At 45.0% G+C, this 24,972-nt stretch overlaps 4 protein-coding genes across 4 annotated transcripts in view; 2 read left to right on the forward strand and 2 right to left on the reverse strand.

The window, feature by feature from the left end:
• Positions 1 to 230: 230 nt before the first annotated feature.
• Positions 231 to 5,763, reverse strand: anapc2 (anaphase promoting complex subunit 2). Its single transcript, XM_068725839.1, has 14 exons — positions 5,398 to 5,763; positions 4,622 to 4,871; positions 4,214 to 4,538; positions 3,863 to 3,995; positions 3,512 to 3,746; positions 3,265 to 3,384; positions 3,047 to 3,164; positions 2,455 to 2,633; positions 2,230 to 2,371; positions 1,987 to 2,062; positions 1,694 to 1,897; positions 1,389 to 1,521; positions 999 to 1,255; positions 231 to 728 (listed from the first exon to the last, which is right to left on the reverse strand). Exons 1-14 carry the CDS (start codon positions 5,494 to 5,496, stop codon positions 519 to 521), a joined length of 2,481 nt encoding a protein of 826 aa, XP_068581940.1. The 5' UTR covers positions 5,497 to 5,763; the 3' UTR covers positions 231 to 518.
• Positions 5,764 to 8,042: 2,279 nt separating this feature from the next.
• On the forward strand, positions 8,043 to 12,207 carry rnf25 (ring finger protein 25). The gene is made up of 10 exons (XM_068725836.1): positions 8,043 to 8,235; positions 8,525 to 8,596; positions 9,155 to 9,251; positions 9,382 to 9,449; positions 9,539 to 9,608; positions 9,717 to 9,788; positions 10,177 to 10,323; positions 10,440 to 10,529; positions 10,627 to 10,764; positions 11,283 to 12,207. Exons 1-10 carry the CDS (start codon positions 8,222 to 8,224, stop codon positions 11,949 to 11,951), a joined length of 1,437 nt encoding a protein of 478 aa, XP_068581937.1. The 5' UTR covers positions 8,043 to 8,221; the 3' UTR covers positions 11,952 to 12,207.
• Positions 12,208 to 12,836: 629 nt separating this feature from the next.
• kat8 (K(lysine) acetyltransferase 8) lies at positions 12,837 to 17,477 on the forward strand. Its single transcript, XM_068725827.1, has 11 exons — positions 12,837 to 13,266; positions 13,784 to 13,858; positions 14,036 to 14,217; positions 14,302 to 14,355; positions 14,460 to 14,624; positions 14,899 to 14,988; positions 15,143 to 15,283; positions 16,079 to 16,172; positions 16,509 to 16,659; positions 16,727 to 16,881; positions 17,216 to 17,477. Exons 1-11 carry the CDS (start codon positions 12,945 to 12,947, stop codon positions 17,278 to 17,280), a joined length of 1,494 nt encoding a protein of 497 aa, XP_068581928.1. The 5' UTR covers positions 12,837 to 12,944; the 3' UTR covers positions 17,281 to 17,477.
• A 3,870-nt stretch (positions 17,478 to 21,347) lies between these two features.
• The window catches only part of xylt1 (xylosyltransferase I), a 38,161-nt gene continuing 34,536 nt past the window's right edge, over positions 21,348 to 24,972 (reverse strand). The window contains exon 11 of the mRNA XM_068725775.1: positions 21,348 to 24,117. Within this exon, the coding sequence (XP_068581876.1) occupies positions 23,795 to 24,117 (323 nt within the window). The 3' untranslated portion in view covers positions 21,348 to 23,794. The remainder of the gene's footprint in view (positions 24,118 to 24,972) is intronic.

The following is a 24,972-nucleotide window of genomic DNA, read 5'->3' on the forward strand; positions in this document are numbered from 1 at the left end:
ATATATATATAATATATATAATATATATATATAATATATATATATATATAATATATATATATAATATATATATATATAATACATATATATATATATATATAATATATATTACACACACACACACACACACACACACACACACACACACACACACACACACACACACACACACACACACACACACACACACACACACACACAGAGAGGAGACATTAAAGAGCTTTTATAACTATAATACATCAGTTTTTAATAACCCTCACAACTTAACGTCCTGCTGCAGAGTCAACACTGAGGGTGGAAGTGCTTTTATTTTGAAAACCAAACTTTTCAGAGGAACAGCCTTCATGAAGATAAGGTCATGTCACAGGAAGCTCCAGTTTGACTCTTGTTACAGCGACCTGATGCTCAGGGTCTCTCTTTGTCATGTTCCCTCTCAACAGCTGAGGAGAACTCCATGTTCCTATTTTTCCCAGTGAGCACCTGAATGCAGCGTCACCCAGCAGCAGGTGTCTCCGTCCTCAGTTGGCTTTGGGGAGTCTGTAGACGCCCCCGGAGACGATCAGCTGGTGCTCCCGGACCTTCCTCTGCAGGAAGGCCTCCAGCTCGTTAACGTCCATCTCCGTGACGACGGGTCCCGTGGCGACGAACATCCGGAGCATGGAGTGGATCCGCTCCAGCGTCATGCTGTCCAGGTTAGTCAGCATGGCCTGGATGTAGGCCCAGAACAGCTGCAGGGACACAACCACAGCGCTCAGTGTGAGTGTGAGTGTGAGTGTGAGTGTGAGGGTGTGTGTGTGTGTGTGTGTGTGTGTGTGTGTGTGTGTGTGTGTGTGAGTGTGTGAGAGAGTGAGAGAGTGTGAGAGTGTGTGTGGGTGTGGATGTGGGGCCAGAACAGCTGCAGGGACACTACCAGAGCTCCAACACGCTTCTTCAGGTCAGTGTGTGTGAGAGAAAGCATGTTAGAGAGAGAAAGTGTGTGTGTGTGTGTGTGTGTGTACCTGCAGCTTCTCCTCTCTCTGCTCTGACTGGGTGGTGGTGTTGGAGTCTCTCTCCTCGTCGCTGTCGATCAGCATCACTCCTCTCTCCATCTTCTCTTTGGAGGAGCCCGTCTCCACCACGTAGTAGCGTCCTCCTCCTCCTCCTCCTCCTCCTTCCTCCCTCAGCACGCCGTGCTGCTGCCACAGAGCCAGCTTCCTGTGCAGCAGCTCCTTCGGGGCGCCCAGCTTCACGCTCAGCTCCTCCAGCGTCCAGGAACCTGATGGAGAACCAGTCAGTAGAGAAACACTGTGGAATGTTCATGAATGCATGTAAATATCAGAATTCATCCTGTTTTCTGCTGGCGTTTATGAAAAGAAGACTCGTAGTCGCTCTGAAAGGAGAGCTCGTACTTTTCTCCTGGAAGTGCAGGATGATGGCGGCGTGGATCGGGGACACGGTGAGGTTGGTGAGGGTCCGGTCCTCCAGCTCCAGGTCCAGAGTGACGGAGCCCAGGTGAGGCTTCCAGCTCAGCGTCCTCATGGCCTGAAGACACAGAAGACAAAGTGCTTCAGTTCAACTGATAACGGTCCTTTAAGGAGTCTGAAACGCGTAAAAGAACTTCACTCTGCTCCATCTACTGCAGGGATTCTGACTCTCTTTACAACCCGCCCCGGCGGAACCATCTCCTCCCCTCAGAGCGGCGGCTGAGCTCCACCTTGAGTTTCTCGTAGCGGTGGGTGTAGGCCTCCATGGCCTGGCAGACGAGCGGAGGCAGCTCCAGCTTCTCCTCCTTCAGCGGAGGCCAGAACTCGGAGGAGAGGATGATGGAGGACAGGGAGAGCGGCGGCTGCTCCTCCTCGCTCAGCCTCGACTCCTCCTCTCTGATGTTACTGTTGATCCTCCGAGAGTCCGCCATGTCCTGCAGAGCAGACGGAGGAACACTTTCACCTCCTTCAGGAGACGACAGACTGACTCACACCTCAGACTCGTGGATGTTTGACGGTTTACCTTCAGCATGACCTCACAGTAATGCATGTGAGACTCTCCAAACCGGAGCTTCAGCAGCTCCACGTTACGGATTTCTCTGCAGACGCACAGCGAGGAATAAAGAGCGTGAGACGAGGACATTTCAGACACAATCAAAATCCACCAAAACCGCTGAAACGATCCAAATCACATGAAGTGATCTGGACGCGTTAGACAGAAGAGGCTCTCTGGTCAGGTCCGGGTCTTCGGTACCGCTAACCCTACCTGGCCGTGTTGTAGTTGAGTTGGTGCAGCAGCCGGTCGGCCAGCACGGCTCTGTACTCGTCGATGAAGATGTCTTTGCTGCCGTAGATGCTGACCAGCAGGCTGATGATGTCGGACGAACGCCGCTTAGAGCCCAGCTTATCTGGAAAAAGAAGAAACTCTCAGTAACACCGAAACACATGACGAGCGCCAGCGGCAGAAATAACCAACGGTGCGTTCGCTGACCGGGCACGGCGTCGGTCGGGTCCGGGCTCCAGTCCTCGGGGTCGTTGCCTTCCTCGTCGCTGTCCTGCATCTCCAGAGTCACCGGGTCTCCTCGGGACAGCTCCGAGGCCAGGTCAGTGCAGCCCTCGGCGTCTCCGGTGAGGCCGGCTACGATCTGCCTCACCGTGTCCTCCCGAGTCCTTGAACGCACCGCAGAGGCGTCAACACAACTCGACCACAGTGATGAAGAACGTGGTGTTCATTTTAGTCTGTTAAACCTCTATAATAAACCTCTATAATAAACCTCTATAATAAACCTTTATAATAAACCTTTATATTAAACCTTTATAATAAACCTCTATAATAAACCTCTATAATAAACCTCTATAATAAACCTTTATAATAAACCTTTATAATAAACCTCTATAATAAACCTCTATAATAAACCTTTATAATAAACCTTTATATTAAACCTTTATAATAAACCTCTATAATAAACCTCTATAATAAACCTTTATAATAAACCTTTATAATAAACCTCTATATTAAACCTTTATAATAAACCTTTATAATAAACCTCTATAATAAACCTTTATATATTATAAGGACTCACCGGAGGTACTTGCGGATCGGCTGGCAGGCGACCTGCAGGATGACCATGGACGGGTCGAGCTCTCTGAGGGCCTTGATGGCCGAGATGTAAACTGTGAGGATGTCTGACGTGTGAACTCCTGAGAACAACGGAGAACAACGGAGAACATAAGTATCTTCATGTTCCGCTGCGTTTATCAAACAAACCATGCTTTGCTTTCACTGCAGTAAACAACTGACCCGGGTGCAGCAGACGGCTCTCAAAAGCAGACTTTAAGGAGGTGAGGAGCTGCTGCCTCTGGTTGGTTCTCTCCAGACAGAACTTCAGATCCTCGATGGCCGCTTTGGATTCTGGGAAATCTGACGGAGAGGAACATAAACGTGAGAGGGATGTTGTGTCCGAGTTCTCCAGAGGCTTGTTTAGCTTAGCTTAGCTTAGCTTAGCATAAAGACTGGTGGAGCCCGTTGACACATTGTTCTCTCTCACCTCTGATTATACTGAAGAGCTCCTCGATCCTCATGTTCACGTAGATCCTGCAGAAGAACTGGTGCATGTGGCATCTCCACTGCTTCAGGACCGAGCTGCCGGGCTGGATGCCGGGAGCGCCGGGAGCACCGGGAGCACCTGGAGCACCTGGAGCACCTGGAGCCGGTACGGGACCGTCTCTGTCCGCCTCACTAGCAAACACTTTGCTCAGCCAGCCGAGCACCAGCTCCAGCCACTGCTCACACAAACACATGTTGTCATGAATGAAGGTGTTATCCAGACAGACTTCATGTAACATTCACTGACGGAGGACAGACAGAGAGACAGACAGACAGACAGGACAGGTCTTACCTCCTGGAACTCCAGCAGGAAGGAGCGTTCGTACTCTCCTCTGCAGTGCTGCTCCATCCGCTGCTCGATGAGTTTGTGCAGGATGGAGGTGACGGCCTCTGAGCTGACCCACTCCAGCAGCTGCAGTCTGGAGCTACGAGAGAAACGGACAGTCAACCGCACATCCTCACAACTCACACATGTAGTTACATGTACATGTAACTACATGTAACTACATGTAGTTACATGTGGTTGAAGCTCCATGAAGAAAGGCATGTTTTTATAATAAAGGAAGTCGACTCTCTGACTTCAGGTAATAAACATTCTGCAGCGTGTTACTCGTCCTCCTCCATCTTCTCTGAGTCCACTCACAGAATGTGGCTGAGGTCCTGCAGCTGCTCCAGGGCCTCCTTACACCAGCAGCGCTGCGTTGGGACCCCGCAGCCCGGACAGACCACCCGCTGGGGGCCGTCCTGCAGCTCGGCCCCGTCCTCCGCCTGGCCCTCCTGGTGCATGTAGACGGTGAAGGTCCTGCTGTAGAACTCCAGCACTCGCTCCTGGAGAACGGGCGAGGGGGAGAAGAGGAGGAGGGCTCTGATAATGGTGAAGGCCCGATCCTGGAGGCCCCCGGGCCCGGGGCCACACAGACTGAGGCCGCGGCCCTCGTCCTGCCAAGTGCCCAGCTTCTTCAGACCACCTAGAGGAGGACGAGGGACGTTAGAATAGTGGTTCTGCTCCGTACATAAATCATCACTGACTCTTTATTGTTGTCCCTCTCACCCAGAAAAGGTTCCAGGCGGTCTAACAGAGTCCGAAAGGCGGTGAGGAGAACCCAGGCCCGGCCTCGCTCCTCCAGCTCGTTCTCCGGCTGTTTGAGTCCGGACCAGAACTCGGGAACCACCGAGGAGGACAGACGCGTCTGCAGAGTCTCCAGCAGCCAGCCGCCCAGCAGCCGGCCCAGACCCTGACCACACAGCAGGGCCAGAGAGTCCGAGAGGCTCCGATCCACCACCGAGCAGCCCGGGGACATCTAGAACACAGAACCATCTGTTCATCAGATACCGAACATCTAAAACACAGAACCATCTGTTCATCAGATACCGAACATCTAAAACACAGAACCATCTGTTCATCAGATACCGAACATCTAGAACACAGAACCATCTGTTCATCAGATACCGTCTATGCAACCTAACAGCTACAACCCTACTGGTCTCACATGAAACACTAGAACACAGCAGACTAGCATCCACTGGATGTGGTTGCTTTTATCTGCAGACCTGAATCAGTGGTGTGACTGCAGCACGTCCAGACAGGTGTAAACAGGTGTAAACAGGTGTAAACAGGTGTAAACAGGAAGACAAAAGGCAAAAAGTAAAGTATGCCGAATTAAGCCGAAGACCCCCCACTAGTTAGTGACATGTCTTACGTCACGTCCCACCGGCTGTGGCTCACGTCACAAGCACGAACACATTAAATCGTGAAATGTCTGAATGGAGTTCGGTTCTCTCCGTGTTGGTGTCTGTCTCGTGAGTCCGGGGATGAAGCCCACTCACCAGCGCTGCAGTGACGGTCTCCCACGCGTCAGCGACCCCTTGTTCTGGTGCGGGTCCAGACATCTCGACCGAGTCCGACTCCATGACGACATCTTCCATTTTTTTCTTTTGGACTTTCTTCAGAAACAACGGACTAGCTCGCGTGAGTGCAACATTTAAACTTTGGATTTGTTCTTGTCGTGTTTAGACCGTCGCACGAGTCTGTGGAACGTCACTAAAACGCATTATACCCTATATCTCACGTGGGTTTTATTAATAATAATGTTGTAATAATTGCTTTCATCTGTAAAACTCTTCTGTAAAAGGAATTTGAAATCACGTTACATGGTTCTTGCTTAGGTATCGCGGGTTTACTTCTTCTTCTACTACGGCGTCTTCTTCTTCTTCTTTGAATAAAGAAGTCAAACGGAATGCTGCCTCCTAACGGTAACTCGGTAACTGCATTTACTTGCTGGTAGTTTGTTTTATTTTGAAGGGTTACCGGAAGTGTTACTATAATAGTGTGCCTATCTCTAACACTGGCCAACTTGACAATTGAATGTGTTGAGAATGTTGCCCTCCAGTGGTCATTATAGAGAACTGCAGCACTCAATTCAATTATCAATTTAATATCAGTATAACTGTTATTAATATAAATATGTACTAATCACTATTATTGTGGTTATCACAAACAAATGTTTGCATCCATATTTGTAAGAATTACATTATAAACGAGTTGTTTTAATATTAAAACATGACAAACGGTCACTTTATATGTATTCAGAGTATAGCCGCCCTCTAGTGGCCGCAGTGAGTAACTAGAATAACACAAGAGTCAAGTTAGACACAATGAGTATAGAAATGCTTCCGGTCAAAACATTACAAAATAAAACTTTATCCTATAAAATCCGTCCATGAACAATGTGAACTTTTTCTATATTGATTCAAAGCAAGAATACAGAAAAATTATTCAAGAAGAACAATATGTATATAAATTATAATTTGAACAAATAATGATGAAAGTAAAAAATAATAAATAATTAAAAATTAACAAATACATGAAAACTAAATAACACAATAATACATTGAGCACGGTTTATATCATGAAAATGCAGGTTTTCCATACAAACAGAAACATTGCGACATCTTGAAAGAAATACTTTATTTGTTTTCAATAAATAACAACTGTAGTGATATGATTTTAGCATCTTGCATAATAAGCTTTTTAAATCACAAATTGAATCACGAGTATTAATTTAAATACAGAGAGAAACTGCAACAATCTATTTAAATATGTGGCGATACACAATATTAATATCAACTTTTATTGATGTTGATATTTGTAAATCATTATTAGTTCGATTGTTAGCAACAAACTGGCAGCATCAATGTATGTAGTAATTGTATTATTAACGAGTTGTTTAAATAGTTTTATGATTACTTAAAAATTATTACTTAATGTGTATTATAATCATGAGTGTTACTGCCCTCTTGTGGCCACAGTAAGTAAGTACAATTATCTGTACTACCATCAAGCTAGATGTATTGAGCATAAAACTACTTCCGGTTGAAACATTCAAAATAAAACTTTTACAACATTTGTTGTTACGGTGTTTGGCCACCAGAGGGCGACATATACTCACGATTATAGATTATGGAAACTTTACTAAATCCGTCTGTGAACAATGTGAACTTTTTCTATATTGACTCAAAACAAAACAGAAAAAATGAGTGATGATTATTGATGATTTGAACAATTTTCAATTTGAATAAGAATAAACAATAGTAAATAATCATTTGAAAAATTACCAATACATAGTTGATTTTTCTTATGATTTATTCATAATATTTTTTTATTATAGAAATATTATATTACAAATTGAATCCTGAGTGTTAACTGCTTTCCAGTGTCACAGTGAGGAACTGCAATACTCCTTTTAAATGTGTGTTAATATCTGTATAGTCGTTATTAATACCAACATGTAGAAGTAATTATTAAAAAAATACTGAAACATTACTGTTTTTACTAATCATAATTTATTAATAAATAATGTATTAAATTTAAATTAATTTATGTTTTTATTAATTATCAATCATAATTTATTAATACATAATTTATTAAATTAAATTTAAATTAATTGATGTCCTCTAGCGGCCGCAGTGCTTTGAGATTATTCTATTTTATTGCCTGTTTGATTGTTATATTATATTCCAATTTAAATATTTGTTATATACATGTGTGTACATGTATATGTGTGTAGCGTTGAGGATTACACAATCCTGCATTGTGTAATGACAGAAAGAAATCCTGAACATCTTTGTTTCTTTGACCATTTTATTTTATTTTTTATTTTTTATAAAATCCCCAATGTGTAGTGTACATCTACTGTGTAGTATACTCCCTTTAAAATTATATTTTAAAATTATTCATGACATAATAATAATAATTATTATTATTATTATTATTAACAATAATAATAATAATGATAATAGAAAAACATAGTGGTAGTTACGCACTGTGGCCACTGGAGGGCGATGAACACCCTCAACTCAACTTCCATAAAGTCAGACAATAACATGCTAATACTTCCGGTAAAGACCTTCAAAGTAAAAGTTTAAAAGTCGGCAGCAGTATCAACACTTCCTTTCGCCTTATGAATATGGATGTTACGCTTGCTGCAGACGTCACATCGGGTCAATGTGTCGTGAGGTTGCGTGATTTTTAGCGTAGTGAAGGATCGAGTTAACGACACTTTTTGCCGGTGTTGTGTCGCGTTTAAAAAGCTCCGTGTAGCAGCTAACGTTAGCTAACGTTAGCTGACAAGCGGCTCATAGAAACACGATCATGGCGGAGAGCGAGTGAGTTTTAATAACAGCGTGAATTTATCTCCTTAAACCTCGAACACACACCATGACACTCCTTGTACTTAATCCACAGTGTATATATTCAGTGACGGTTAATGAGCTGTAAGTAAAACCTGATGAAATGTGACGTTAGCAGCTCTGATGTAAGCTAACGTCAACTTAGCAACACAGTGTGTGAGCGCACAAGCTAACGCTAGCTTAGTGGGTGTGAACGCTAACCTGTTTATAAAAGAACACAGAGAGGAGTTACGTTCATTAAACACTATGCTCGTGTTCTCCACAGTGTGCTGTCTGAGCTCGAGGTGCTGCAGTCGATCTATGTGGACGAGCTGCTGGTCGACAGGAGACAGGACGGGTGAGTCAACACGTTAGCTTTAACGTTAGCCCAAATTACATAACTGAGCCTCATTAGCTTTAAGGTGTCATCAGTTAGTATCACGAACTAGTTCTCTACAGGAAGTTTTTCTTACTTAAGTACTGTACTTGTAGTTCAGGTACAAGTACTGGAGTATTACCATTTTGTATGCTGCTTTATACGAATCCCCTCTTCATCAGAGGTACATATTGTACTTTGTTTACTGTATATGGTAAAACCACGTAGATGAAGTGAAGCTAAATAAACTTTTAAAAAGTCTCACAAAGCTGAAAACAGTTTGTAGTTTTTAGAGATACGAGGTTCTAACACAAACATCTAGCTGTTAATACTTCCTGTCTGGAAGAACTTATACTCTTAGTGGAGTATTGTCTGAGTAGACTTGTGTTGGTGCGTCGGCCTGGTTTCTCAAACACTGAGTTTAAAGACTCCACAGTTGTGCTTGTTTGTAATAGTGTTGTTAAAGCTGTGTGTGTGTGTGTGTGTGTGTGTGTGTGTGTGTGTGTGTGTGTGTGTGTGTGTGTGTGTGGTCTCCTGCAGGTACTGGGAGGTGAGCCTGGTCCTGTACCCGTCCACAGCCGAGGACTCCGTCTCCCAGTTTGTCCGTCTCACCCTGACTCTGACCCTGGACCAGCAGGTATCGTACCTTCGTCTGTGCGTTGTGTTGACTCTCCATGACTCTCAGCTAACTGATGCGTGACTAATGTGTGACTCTCTCTGCCCGTGTGTGTGTGTGTGTGTGTGTGTGTGTGTGTGTGTGCGCTCAGTACCCCTCGTCTTCTCCGGCCATCTCCATTCAGAACTCCCGGGGTCTTTCTGATGACAAGATCAGCAGGTGACCCACTGACCCACTGATCAGCATCAGTACCGGTGTTTGAGATCTGGTGTGAAGGCCTGTAATCATGTGCAACCCCTCTCTCTTAGTGTCCAAAAGTGTCTTCAGTCGGAGGCTCAGTCCTGCCTGGGTTCCCCTGTGTTGTATCAGCTCATTGAGGTCACTATATGAATATATCTTTTAAGAGAACATATTATTATTATTATTATTATCTAATAAGGTGATGATGATGCTGATTAACGTCGTGTTTCTCCTGTTTTTCTCCAGAAAGCGAAAGAAATCCTGACTGAAAGTAATATTCCTCACGGGAACTGTGTCATCTGCCTCTACGGCTTCAAGGTGCGCTGCTTCTGTCCCTCTGGAGCGAGTATGAACTGTTTAATGTGTCTGAAGTAGAAGAACACCTGTGCTCCTTCAACACTCTACTTCCTGTGTGTGTTGTCCCGCCTCCCTCCTCGTTCACTGGCCTCACGTTGCTTTGATGTCAGAGTAAACGGGTCGTTTGACGACATTTCTGGCTTTTTTTTTTATCAACCGTAGCAATTAACTGAGGAAATAGTCTGCAGATTTATTGATAATGACAACAGATAAAATGCACACTCGGCACATCTGGATCTGGCTTTGTTCTGCTCCTCTAAGAGGCCACAGAATAATACAACGCAGGATCAAACGGTCTCTGGTCTGCCTCGGTACCTCTTCATGCTTCTGTTTTGCTCGGCCTCCTCAGGAGGGAGAGACCTTCTCCAAGACGAGCTGCTACCACTACTTCCACTCGCACTGCCTCGGCCGCTACGCCAGCCACTCGGAGAGGGAGCTCCGCCTGAGGGAGAAGGAGCTGGAGGAGGACAAGACCAGAGACCGAGCCGACCGCCAGGTACGCCGTGAACGACGGCTCACGGCCGTACGTCTGTGGGAGAAGGAAATGAGGAATTGTCAGAGATTGAAGTAAACCTTTCTGAATCGGCTGTTGCCTGCCTGCCTCTCCTCCAGGAGCTGTCTGTGGTGTGTCCGGTGTGTCGAGAGCCTCTCACCTACGATGTGGATCGGCTGCTGTGCTCTCCGGCCCCTCAGCTGCCGGAGGTTAACGACGTCTTCCAACGCGCGGCGTCACAATCTCGCCACGAGGTCCGTCGCCAGCCGCTCGGCTCGTTTAACGTCTCTGTGTTCTCTCACTCAGCTGGACCAAGCGGCGATCGGATCAAAGTTCCAACAGAGGTGGCGTGAACTGCAGAAGCTTCTGGAAAGACAGAAGTCTAAAGGTGGGATCATCGACCCGGAGGTGGAGTCGAACCGGTTCCTCATCCACACCGCCGAGGTGAGAGCGAGTCAGACCAACACATACACACCTGTATGAAAATGAAGTTCTCTATGATTCCTGTTTTAGTTGTGTCTCATCATTTTGGGTCGGACAATCGTCGGCATCACGGAGCTGGTAGAGCGAGCGCCGTGACGGTTCCTCGTTCATATGAACAGAGGAAGGAAAATAATTCTTCTCCAACTTCTGTGATAATGATAATCTGATGATTCAATAAGTGTTCGTGTTGTAGCTGCAGGTCCAGACGTCTCTTTAAAAATGTACGTCTGTGGGAAACCAGGAAGTTGCAATTCCCCCGTTTGGCCACTAGGTCAATTAGCGTCAAAGCTACTATACTGTACCTTGCTGTCAAAGCTAGAGTCAGATGAAGAGATGGACGTCGGCTTCATCTCTGGAGGTTCAAACTGCTCGTCTGACTCTACTAAAAGCGATGAACACGCCTCCACAGCTGCGTTCTGAACACCGTCCTCCTGCGACGTCACACAGAACCGTTGACGGTGGTTTGTTCACTCCCACAGACTCCACCTGCCGCTGAGAACGAACTCCCGGACGCCGACGGCGCTCCTGGAACCCGGGAACCCTCCGCCTCTCATGGCCGCTCCTGTGAAGCTGCAGTCAGAGCGGACCGGTTTGGTTCTGGCCCGTCCCACTGCAGGGGAGGTCCGGGCCAGAGGCTACAGAACCAGGCGAGGGGGCCGAGGAGAGGAGGAGGTCGGTACAGACCGCAGCACCGGAGAGCCGCCCCCCCCATCACGGAGCACCTGGACAAACTGTCTCTGTCCTCAGGCTGCACTGAAGGACCGATGAGAGCCAAGGCTCAGGGGAACCAGATGCAACAAGCGAATGCAGAGTTGTGTCGGCCTAAGACGGGCCGGGCCGCCTGTGCGGAGCAGCGGGAGAGCCCGGCGTCTCCAGACGGGCAGACCGAATGTCCAAAAGACGCTGAGGGTGGCCGGGGACACCGTGGAAGGAGAAGAGGTCCTCACCGCGCCGACCCGGACGCCGCGGCCCGTGGGCGCTATCACTGGGACGGGCGTGCTTCCAGAAGCAGAGAAGGAGGGGGGCCCGGTAACCCGTACAGCAGAGGAGGAGGAGGAGGAGGAGGAGGGGGGCCCCGCTGGAGCCACGACGGGGGCTTCCAACACAAGGTGGTGGAAAGGGAGAGGAGGGGAGAGGAGGTGCTATGACGAAGGGCAACAGGAGGGCCAATGAACAAATGTGTGTGTGCCTTCAGGATCAGTCTGCGTAGATTACAGCTCAGCACCAGAATCCACGTCCTCTGTAACGTCTGCTCCTCTTCATCGTCGTCGTCGTCTTCGTCGTCCTGGGCTCTGCTGGGCGCTCTCATGCAGACTCATGTTAGACACAGATGGTTGTTGCTTTGTGTTGTGGTGCAGTGTGACTTCAAAGAACTACAAATTAAATTATCTGTCTTTGTCCCTGTGTTGCAGTATTCCCTGTGGTTTTTTTACTCAGGAAAATTCTAAATATCATTACTTGTTTTTTTGAATGCAGGACTTCCACTTCCTGCTTTACACTGTGTACATTACAAGTACTAGTACTATGATGTGAATAGTTCTTCCTCCACTGGAGGAGTGGTGACGAGGCCCAGAAGAGAGTTGGACCTCAGTCTGAGTTTGATGGAGATAAGTTGGCCAAATACTGCAGCCCAGTAACGATTACATTCATGTAAAATACATGTCATATTTCAGCTTATATTGCGTCTATAAGGCACATTTACCTCAATGAATTTCTGTTAGATTAAGTATTATCAAACTAATAACACATTCTTAACATTACATATAGACACAGAGTGAGAGAACCTGTTCATCTTTACATCTTACCTCCTAAAAGGTTCATTTGACAAAACAGTTTAAATGATCTTCTTCAGTACTGGACAGGCAAAAGTTTAGCACCTCACTATTATTATTAAAATGATTAAAATTAAAAAAGAAATGTATCTTCAAACCGTGTGGCGCTAAGACTCATGGGACACGTAGTTATTGAATGTTAAAGCAAGGTGCATCTTGGGAGAGAGAGGGGCGGAAACTACGTCTTCCCGGACGCCATCTTTGGGTTTTTTCTTCGTTTTTCTTTTTTTTTTTTATGAAGACCAGCCCCTCTGAATAGTCTGCGCAGGTTCGCAGAGGCGTGTTGTTGTTTTTAAAACCACCGAGGTTATGACTGGCGGGAGCGAGTTTCACAAAGGCTACGACAATAACGGCAAGGACTCCGAGCCTACAATGGACGTGGACATGGACTCCAGTCACATGGAGAGTGAGCGCGGTGACTTGGACAGTAGTATCCCGGCTGCGTGCTCCTCTAACGGCAGCGGCGCGGAAGAGGACGAGGCGGAGGCCCTCGGCCGTTTGAGGGAAGCCGGGTGCTCGAGTAGTCAGCACATCCCGGACGGAGGCGGAGTGTTCTGCGGCGGCAGGGAGCAGGAGGTGTCGGTCGAAATCGGAGAGACGTATTTATGTCAACGAGCCGACAAGACGTGGCGTGAGTGTAGTAACCATATATATTAAATGTATTAAATATGTAATTATATACAACTAATATTCATAGTAACCCTCTTGTTTCTGCCCGTTTCATCCCAATTTCAGTTGACTTCTCTGTTTTTTGGGGAATAAATTCACACCAAACTCCATTAACATTTAGAGTAAAGTCCATTGATTGGTTTGGAAACGTAATTCAAGGATTTTAGATGTATTAAAGTGTCAGTTGGGGCTTTCTGTGGCTGATAAAACCATAACAGTGCCATGGATAACAACAAACGTTTATATTTCACTGGAGTAAATTGCTCTAGGTTGCTGTTTGGAACATTATTATATTGCCGAACTAAACTATGGCTCAACACCTAAACAAGTGACCTATTTATGAAGTGAATTAACCATGAGTACGTTAGCTCATAGTCAAATGGGTTTTTAAGTCGTATAAATGTGAATGGAGTCTGGTGAGAGAAACTCTAACTACTCAAAGGTCTTCTTCACTGACGGATGTCTCTCTCTCTCTCCAGATACAGCAGAGGTGATTCAGTCCCGGTTGAATGAACAGGAGGGCAGAGAGGAGTTCTATGTTCACTACGTGGGATGTGAGTACATAATAAACCTTCTGCATCTACATGATCAAAGGTCATTTCTTATATTTCTTCTCGTATGTCCTTTCTCCACCTTTTTTGTTTTGATACCTTCCTTTCATCCCCTCCGTCTACAGCTTTAACGTGAACCTCCTCCTCCTCCTCTTCCTCTTCTCTTTTGGCTTTTTTCAGTCAACAGGCGGCTAGATGAATGGGTGGGCAAGGCCCGCCTGGCACTCACCAAGACGGTGAAAGACGCGGTGAGGAAGAGCACGGAGATGATCGGCAGCGTCGGGGATTTGGGCGAACAGCCCGAGAGGAAGATCACTCGCAACCAGAAGCGCAAACACGACGAGATCAACCACGTGCAGAAGGTAGAGACGGCGTCCGCCGCCGAGGTGTTTCATGACACTCATGTGTCGCTTGATGTTTTCTCTAATGGAGTTTGTACTTTGCAGACATATGCAGAGATGGACCCGACAACAGCTGCCCTGGAGAAGGAGCACGAGGCGGTAAGGTGGACTCTCTCCATCATGTGGTTAAACTGTCCTGTGTGTGTGTGTGTGTGGATGTTTGTGTGATGAAGACCTTCTCCCTCGCGGGTCTCTCCCCTCAGATCACCAAAGTAAAATATGTGGATAAGATCCAGATAGGAAACTTTGAGATCGACGCCTGGTACTTCTCCCCGTTTCCCGAAGACTACGGCAAGCAGCCCAAGCTGTGGATCTGCGAGTACTGCCTCAAGTACATGAAGTACGAGAAGACCTTCAGACACCACCTGGTCAGTGCTGCCTTCACTCCACAATGTAGGGAATCCATCACCCTTCTTCATACTACTACTTTAGTCTGAATGGACACATGACTCACTTATTTTAAAGTAACAGTTTAAGTAATTGCTTGCATAATATTTCACATTCTTACTCAACTGTTGTCTGTTTTGGAAGAACAGAGACACAGTTTCTGTCCACCTGTGTAACTCCTATAAAGTGAATTATTGAGATGATCAATAAAACCTGGATTAAGTTTGTGCATCTCTTTGATCTTTGCGTTCTCAGTCTCACTGTCAGTGGAAACAGCCTCCAGGCAAAGAGATCTACAGGAGAAGCAACATCTCTGTGTTTGAGGTGGACGGGCGGGACCACAAGGTGAGTTCACCCGGACCGTCTTTGTCCCGCCTCAACGCTAGAGAATCTGCATTAATCTGCTGATTCTGTGCTTTCTGATGGACATATGTGAAGTTGAATTCCATTTGATTCACTCTGTCCGTCGTTGTGACTCATTGTCGGTTTCTGTTTGCAGATCTACTGTCAAAATCTTTGTCTTCTAGCCAAACTGTTCCTGGACCACAAGACGCTGTACTTTGACGTGGAGCCGTTCATCTTCTACATCCTCACCGAAGTCAACAAGCAGGGGGCGCACATCGTCGGCTACTTCTCCAAAGTGAGGCTCGTTTCTAATGCTGATCTATGATATATGTTCTATGATCTATGATATATGTTCTATGATCTATGATATATGTTCTATGATCTATGATGTATGTTCTATGATCTATGATGTATGTTCTATGATCTATGATATATGATCTATGATGTGTGTTCTATGATCTATGATGTGTGTTCATACGTTGTGCACTCGCTCTCTCTTAAAGGTACAGTAAACACAGACGGTTGTGAAGCTGATTTAAATATTAATAATTCAAACCTGCTTTGGCTCGATGGAATAGTTCAAAGCTTCATTCATAACGTTCAGATTAAAACATTCAAATGCATTTTAGCACGTCTCTTCACCGTGTTTTATTAGTATTCTATTATTAGTAGAATTAGATTCTAGTGGTGGCCGGCGACATTTATTGGAAGAAGATGGATGTTATCATTTCATGGGTTTATCCTACGGCTTCAAATCATATTTGTTGTTGTTTGTCTTTATGAACTCATGTTTTCTCTGCTGCTCACAAAGGGAGGAAGCTACATTATGTATTGATGATGTAAAATAGGATTATTGAAGAAGCTCAGTAGAAGCTTTCAATGTAAAAATGATGACGTTGAGCACAGAACTACAACTTGCTTTGATCACATTCATGTATTTCTCTGTTGATCAGCGTTTGAAATCCGGATACCTTTTACTCCTCTCTGCATGTTTTTACGTAAATCATCACACATTACGTCTGTAAACACGGCCACTGATCTCTGACCCCTGGAGTCGCTGTCTGTCTGAACTTCTGCTTCTGTCCTTCAGGAGAAAGAGTCTCCAGACGGGAACAACGTGGCGTGTATCCTGACGCTACCGCCGTACCAGCGCAGAGGCTACGGGAAGTTCCTCATCGCGTTCAGTAAGTGTGTGTGTGAGTGAGTCTGTTTGTCCGTCCGTCCGGTTCTGGTGAAGCGATGTCTCTGAACTTCTGGCTCAATCATCCACAGTGGACTCCAGGATGAACGGATTACATAACTCGATAATTCATATGTTAAATATGACGACGTCACACTAAAGTCTGACGGGATGAAATGATTGTGACGTTTTGGACGTAAACTGCGTCTCGATGCCCAGACTTTTGTAGTGTTACCGAAGTACTTGACTGTCATATTGCAAACACACCCCTCATCACTGAACCCTTGTGTTTCTGCTGTGTGTGTGTGTGTGTGTGTGTGTGTGTGTGTGTTGTGAGCAGGTTATGAGCTCTCTAAGCTGGAGAGTGCAGTCGGCTCTCCAGAGAAGCCTCTGTCTGATCTGGGGAAGCTGAGCTACAGGAGCTACTGGTCCTGGGTCCTGCTGGAGATCCTGAGGGACTTCAGAGGAACGCTGTCCATCAAAGACCTCAGGTAGAGAGAGACACACACACACACACACACACACATTCTAGATGCTCATATATCTGCCCCTCCTCAGCCAGATGACCAGCATCACGCAGAGTGACATCATCAGCACGCTGCAGTCGCTCAACATGGTGAAATACTGGAAAGGTCAGCATGTGATCTGTGTGACGCCCAAACTGGTGGAGGAGCACCTGAAGAGCGCCCAGTACAAGAAGCCCCCGATCACAGGTCAGCGCTCACGGCTCTGTTCTGTTCATTCTCTAACCCGGTTCTAACTGAAGCAACAAGACACAACATGGAACTTTAAGTCTGTTGAGTTGATCTAATTCATGTTAATTGTGGATTTAATTTATTTAGTTTCTTTTCACTAAGTAGGAGACATCGTCACCGTCTGAAATGACGATAACTTGGACTCAAAGTCCGGTTCTCAAGCTGATGTGAACTTCCTGCAGCTCTGACGTGTCCTCATTCACACGTAGGATCCTACTTCGGGTCCTTGTCTCCTCTTTGCTTTGCTGTGTTTCACCTCTCTCTCTCTCTCTGTGTGTCGTCTCCTTCACAGTGGACACCATGTGTTTGAAGTGGGCGCCCCCCAAAAATAAACAAGCCAAGTTGTCCAAGAAGTGAGGAGGCGGAGCCACGCCTGTTCATCACGGCCTCCTGTTTTTGTATCACCTGCCGAGTTCCTCCTGCTGTTATGAAAACTCATGTACATAGTCACCAGTAGCATCTGTCAGTATTTTCTTAAAATATGTTCACAAAAGAAACCTTGTGTCCTGATTCCTTCTTTCACGAGTATCAACTGCTTCTACAAGTCTAGCCTCCTAAATAATAAAAGTATTTCATTAATAACTCTCCATATTTATTGGTTATTTCATTATTTAGATATACGGAGGATAATCTAATGGTAGGTTTAACTGCTTCTAATGTTTGTTTTTTTAGCATCTTTAAACTCAGGATGTTGTTGAGCAGCAGAACAACACGTTTCCTGTTCTCGTCTCTCAGGTGTAACCGATGTAAAAAGGCTGCGTTCCGTTCCGTTGTTGTAGTTCCGGGCCTCCGACACAGCGCGCGCTGCTGTTGACCGCTGAAGCTAAATGGAACGGAGCCCTGTTGATGAGCGCTTCTGCTGCAGAGAGGAAGGCGTGTCACAGAGAAACAGAACTTCAAAGTAAAGTTTGTTCCGAGTGAAGAATGAAAGAAGGTACCTTATATTCAGGAGACTATAAACTCCCAGCTTGACCTTTATATTGTTGTTTTTTGTTCCCCAAAATAAAAGAAATATAACTGCCACGCAATAAAAGTCCAGGTAACTGAGCTGTGACGATGTAACGATGATGATGAACACAAGGGGGCAGCAGTGCTCCGAGTCTGACCACTGATCACTTCTGTCTGGAGAGACGTCATCTTAAAATTAGGGATGGGTATCGTTTGGGTTTTTTCCGATACCGGTGCTAAAACGATACTTTTAAAACGATACCGGTGCCTAAACGGTGCCTGAACCGATACTTTAAAAAAACAAACATCGATTGACGACATTAAAGAAAGGCTTTTTTTTTTTATTGCAAAGCAATTTGTTTTCTTCAAATTGAACAATATATGAACTGTTTGAAGTATACTATAAATATAAATAAATACAAAACACTTGGCTTCAAACTACAGATTCAAACTTTTTAACTTCAAACTATGACCAATATATTAACTGTTAACAACAGTTTACAGTCTACTTAAATAAATATAAATAAACTTCAGCAATTCTTTTGCAGAAATATGAGCATATTTGCCTCGGCACCGAAAGGAAGCACCGAAATCTGCGTTGCGTTTCGGTCCGGTAGGCACATTGCCATACTGGCACCGGTTTTCGGTACCCAACCCTACTTAAAATACCTCCGTCTGATTCACTGATCTGTGACTATGAGCTGTACTTCTTGTGTTTTATTACTTTGTTCTCCAGAGAGAGAAACTCTAAAGTGAACTAGGTCACACTAAATACTGTAGAAGTACAAACTATACTTTTGAATTTGGCAAAATTTGTTTTTAAAGCACTTTTGGCAGAGATCAATCAAAACAAAGCTGTACTGATGCAGAATACAACACATCGGAACAATATCAAATATGATGCACTGGCAGCATATTTTCAACAGTAAACCTAAAAGGAAAATTAAAATCACAGCAAAAATAAATGAATAAAAGTCACATTTGTTTATATTGTATAATCCATCTAATCTAATCTATGTTATCTATCTAATCACAATAATATAATGTGTAATATTACTAAGTCATTATATCGGCAGGTGAAGTTATGAGATACTCATGATTTATTTTATGTATTTTCCCAACTGTGTCATAAATATGAGCCCTGTATTCATGAAGAAATACTTTTATATTCACACCGGGACATGTTCAGAGTGACCCACTGCTGAAATACTCGATGAAGTAGTTACTCTATTACTCTTAAGTCCGTCCGTGTGTTGTAGGAGTCGGTCACGTGCCGGCTGACGGCAGCGCTCTCTGCTTCCTCTCCTCGTGATCAGCTCCGTGCCTCCGGCTGCGGGTCGTCGATCAGCTGTTTTGATGATTCCATCACCGCTGACTGCGGCTCTGCGCTGCAGACGTGAAGGTCTAATGAGGAGGAACTCAGGTTGAAGAGTCCGGAACGTAAAGAACGTAAAGATGTTCTGTATTCATCATCGTCATCATCGTCATCATCGTCAATGAATGTTGGTGACTCTACTTTAGGACCACAGGCTCCTACTGAAGATCTCTGAAGAACATGGAGATAGGGACTTTGTTTGGGACTATTTTCAGCGGCGGATTAATCCACATTTGGTGTTTTAGTGAGTGTGTGCATGAGGGAGTCAGAATAAGCTAGTTAGTGTTGGTGATGAAGAAGAGTGAAGCTCATTGATGAGTGTGATGTGAGCTCAGCAGGCTCCACAGTGTCTGTCCTCATTTACATGAATTTAGATTTTCTGGCTCAATGATCTTCAAAAAGCCCTTTGATGATTTCACTGCAGTATTATTATGAAGTTTAAGATCTAAATACCTCAAACATATATGTCAAATAATCTTACAAACTGTAAGGTGCTCGCAGGAAGTAAGTTTTGGAAGAAAGTATTCAAAGCTAAAGTAGCTGATGAACTAATATATATATATATATATATATAAAAATCTATTTTAAAGTTCTTTCTCATATATATTTAAAGTATCAAAAGTAGAAGTACTTGTACATTACTGGATTATCTTTACTGATGCCTCAACGCATGAGAATACATATTCTGTTGGAGGTATAATTAACTTCCATAAAGTGTTTTTAATTGCGTCTTATTTAATATTCAAAGTAAATCTGTAAAATAGTGAAGTAAAACGTTCAACATGAAGGAAACCACTGAGGAACGTGTGAGAACCTTAAGAATGTTCTTAAAGCGTTCCTCAGGAACTCAGAATGTGGACCTGGTTTTACTGTGGGCCCCTGAACGCCTCACACTACCTGCTCATAGTGAGAGTGGACGGACACAACATAAAGGGAGATTCAGTTTTATTTTCAAAAGTTGTACTTCAAAACCGCCACGGTCATTAATAAGGCATTCACAACAATCCATGTTTCTTTGTGGTTACTGGACATTTAGAAGAGTTTCTGATGGTTTCAGACAGGATTTCCTAAAACAGAAGTACAGCTAAGGCACAGCACTACTCCCACACAGAGAGAGAGAATGAGACGAGACGTGAATCAAACACAGGGCGCTGCTGGATATGAAAGAGTTAAAGTGTGAGGCCAACATATGAAGAGGACAAAACCTCTTTCTCTACGTCACGTCATCAAACCGTAAACAGCTGCTGTAAAGTCGCCTCAGAGAGCCGCTCTGTGTTAAAAGCAAAATGAGAAAGATTTGATTTAAAAAACAAAACAATGCGTCGACTCGTACAAAAATAGTTCCTCTCATCATCAGCTGATGAATGTTTACAGTCCTTCTGGTTTCACATCGACTCTCTTCATCACCAACTCAACTTACAGAACAATGAAACTATTAAGGTTTCATTCTACTTTAAACCAAATGATGGTTGGATTGAGTGGAAACTAAAGTCATGTTACAGTTCTGTAGCGGGTCACAGTTTAGCCGCCTGAGTTCAACAAAATGACTTTCTGTTTGGTAGAATTACAGAGGAAACCCCAAAAAAAGAGTTTCATTTTAGATGTTCATGTCTTCTTAAAAGCTGATACCAAAATAAGAGCTCGCCATGTTGTATCATAGCATTTAGTTCATAATGCAAAACGGAACTATCAAAGGCTCACTGTTGTTTACAGGCTGGCGTAGATTTAGCATTGTCTTGATATTTTAGTTTAGTTCGGACATGAACTCAAACGGTTAAAACGGACGCTGACTGAACCTCGAGGGTTCTGTTTCAGCTGAACCTCGAGGGTTCTGTTTCAGCTGAACCTCGTGAACCTCTGAGGCTCTCTGCACGTTTGGGTTTGTGCAGTTTGTAAGAGAAGGGCTCTAAACCCACCGACACTGTGCTCATCCACCACGCAAACATCTGGAAACATCTGCAACATGCCTCCATTATGTCAGATAATAACTTATATATATATAGACTCCATCTTCTCTAGAATAAATACGACGCACCTTCACCTCCTTTAAGTGCTGACTCATGGTTAGAACCCCCCCCCCCCCCCCCCCACTGCTCTCCAGTTTGGTCCCAATTACATTCTCGTATGGCAACTACACACACTGCAATCATTTATTGATTAAATATAATATGTTTATAGTAACGGACAGTATAAGTGAAGGTGGATTGAACCAGCAGGGTTTGGGATTAGAGGTGATAGGCTCCTCCTACCAGCACCTCTCCAGATCATTAGATCATTCATTCATGTTACTTCTAGTGCTAGCTGTGTCCAGTCTTTGTGCTAAGCTAACTGTCTGTAGCCTCATTGGTATCATACAAACACGAGTAGTAATCTGAATATTCCTGAAACACAGCGACTCAGTAATGTTGCTCTGGGGATCTTAAATGAAACCCAGTTAGAACCTGGTTCTGATCGGGCTGAACTCTTCTACTGGCGTATTATTGGTTGTATATTGTATATAAGCGTAAACAGGATTGTTTCTGTTCAGTTTCTCACTGAAGCGCTGTGTGTGTGTGTGTGTGTGTGTGTGTGTGTGTGTGTGTGTGTGTGTGTGTGTGAATCAACGTCCTGCTGCCTCATGACAACATGAGCGCTTTGTGTTTACATGAGCCTCTTGTGCGTCAGCGGTCCTAAACCCACACAGTGCTGCCTTTATCCTCACCGGCCCGGCTCTGAACACGCGACGTGTCGGCAGGATGTCCGTCACCGAGCAGCACCGACGCCTACAGGTGCATCTCAACGTCTCTGAAAGCTTCTTAAATACAAAGATCTGCTGCTGTTATTCAGTTTCACATCATAAATGAATTACCGTCTCAGTGGGTCTCAGACATCAGCTATGTCCTGTTCTGAGGACTAACTTGGACTTTAGATTTTATATTCAACCTCTCGCAGCACGAGCGATGAAGTGGACGGTATCCCGACTGTTGTGCGGTGGTTTGAAGTGAGAGCAGTGAGGAGAGGCCGGTTAACGACCGACGACACACACATCAGCGTATCGAACGTTAGTCACCGACTAAAAAAAGAAAATGTTTCCATAAACTTCTGAATAAATGAGTGTCAGTTGCACGCTGTGACACGGCGCCGCGTGGTTCTACAGCTCAGAGCAGAGTCTATGTGGGCAGAGTAAAGAGGCTGAACACAGAGCCGCCCGCCGGCAGAGGAGAAACGCTGCAACGCCGAGTGGAAAGTAACTGAGTACTTTTACTCAAGTACCCTGGTGACAGATGTACTTCTTTGCGTCTATCGGACGTCTACGGTCACTGCTTTCTTCTCATATCTTACATAGAGACACAGCAGCAGATTATAAAACATGACGCTTACAGATTCCAACGTTATATAAAGTCGTTAAAATGATCATTAACAGGCTGTCTCCACCATTAATACACTAATATTACAATATGGAGACTTCTTTACTTCATGTAACATTTGTAATGTTTTGTTCATGTTGTGTTTCTACATTTACTGAAGTAAAAGATCTCAGTACTTGTACCACCACTGGTAGTTGTCAGTGTTCTCGTACACATATCTGCAGTACTTTCTGCAGTACTTTCTGCAGTACTTTTTTTAAACATTCCAGGTTATTAAAACAGGGTTAAGGTTACTGATTAAGACAGAAATGAATACTGACTGTAGTGTGAGAGGAGGAGCTTTGCACGTTTTAAAGATCCGACAAGAGACCGACCAAATTAAAGAAAAATATAAATATATTTTATGCACAAATCAGCAATTTGAGGGAATAATGTTCCCCCCCGACACCGACCTGGCTCTAGAACGTCTATAGTCCCTAACGACATTTGTTAGGCTCATCATCTCTGGATCACATCATCTGAAGAATCATAGTGTTCCAGGCCTGTTATCCCGAGACTTAAAGAGGCTCCTTCCTCTCAGCCTCCACACAGAGTCCTAATCAGGACTTAAGATAATATTCTATCTGCAAGAATCATAGAACTTTTTCCCAGGTTTTTACTTTTATCAGTGTTTGTTTCCTGGGAAGTTGACCTGTAAGCTCGGGATAACAGTCTGAAATAAAACACATCTGATGACTTTTAAAAAAAACATCATTTATCGACTATAAAGCCTCGATCAAAGGATGAGCAACAACGTCCTTGTTCAGCATTCAGGCATGAAACGCACACTAGCACACCTTAACTTAGGGACACACTCACAACAAGAGGTACAGAGTTCTTCTGACACACACACACACACACACGCACACGCACACACACGCACACACACACACACACGCACACACACACACACACACACACACACACACAGCGTTATTGTCCAGTCATCAGTGAGAGCAGCCGGCTGAATGAAGACTGAGATGTTTGAGTTTGTTCTTCGTCTCTGCCTCCAAACTTTGATTCATCCGTTTCCTTTCACTCTGACGTTGCACAAACTTTAAATAAATAAATATGAGACACAAACAGGACGTCAGCCCCATGCCTTCCTTCATCTGTTCCTCTTGTCCCTTCCTCAGTCCTCAGTCCTCAGTCCGTCCGCCTGCTACCTGATCCGCCCGTCCTTTCTGGGCGGGGTCAGTTCAGACTTGGCGTCGGGGCTGGCGGAGCTCCAGACGGTGTGGCGGCAGCGCTGCATGACGGGACAGACGCTGGGCCCCATCGAGCAGACGTCCGCGGCCGACCAGTGGCCCTCCAGCAGCCGGTCCAGCCAGCGGCGCAGCGGCGCCCCCGTCAGGCCGGCGTTGGCCTCGGCCTCCTCCACGGCGCCCAGGCTCACCGGCAGCCGCAGCACCGGGTTCAGGCCGTGGAAACTCTGCTCCATGTAGGAGTTTCTGGGTGGGCCGCCGTGCAACCGCAGAGCCTCCTCTGGATCCCCGGACCAGAGGGGAGGAGGAGGAGGAGGAGGGAGGAGGAGGGAGAGAGGAAAGAAGAATGGTGAAAAAGGAGGATCCACCACTTTTTAGCCATTTACAAAATAAAAGCTTTTGCATAACCTTAGGATCAGGGTTCATGTTAAGCCCCATTAGCCCCATTAGCCCCATTAGCCCCAGCACCATGTGTTACCTCACAACCCGGTCACATAGATAAATATAACAAACCCCTCATCATGGATCGTTCTCATCCTCAAGCAAACACTTTTTTGAAGATGCAAACTGCTGCTGCATAATAAAAGTAATAACAAAGTTAGTGTGTTTTCCTGGAGGTGAACGTCCCGGCTCCCGTTCCAGACGCATGAATACGTGTGCATGTAAAAACCCATGGTCACAAACGTCACACGCCGCCTCCACTTTGTAACCCCGGCCAATGAAAAGCTCACCGTCTATTCATGTAGCAGCTTCACTGAGAGTCTGCAGCCATCAACGGTCACACAAATCACACCGCAGAGGCTAACTGTGACAGAGGTGACCCTGTGTGTGTGTGTGTGTGTGTGTGTGTGTGTGTGTGTGTGTGTGTGTGTGTGTGTGTGTGTGTGTGTGTGTGTGTGTGTGTACTGACACTATAAATATATGTATGCATGGTGACGACAGCTGTGACAGGAGGCCTCTGCTGTGTGATTTAAGTCTACACTGACTTCTCTTAAGCTCTTCAATATGATTGACTTTCTGCAGGTTGTTACTCACTTTACTGCATTACTGACCATGTAAACAACATATTAGTACTATGGAAGCAGTACTTTACATGTCACTCCACACAATACTTTCTACATTAGTGGTGCTGCTA

Source organism: Cebidichthys violaceus, unplaced genomic scaffold (genome assembly GCF_023349555.1).
Source record: "Cebidichthys violaceus isolate CVI_PGR_0920_01 unplaced genomic scaffold, fCebVio1.0.p SCAF_36, whole genome shotgun sequence".
NCBI classification, from domain to species: Eukaryota; Metazoa; Chordata; class Actinopteri; order Perciformes; family Stichaeidae; genus Cebidichthys; species Cebidichthys violaceus.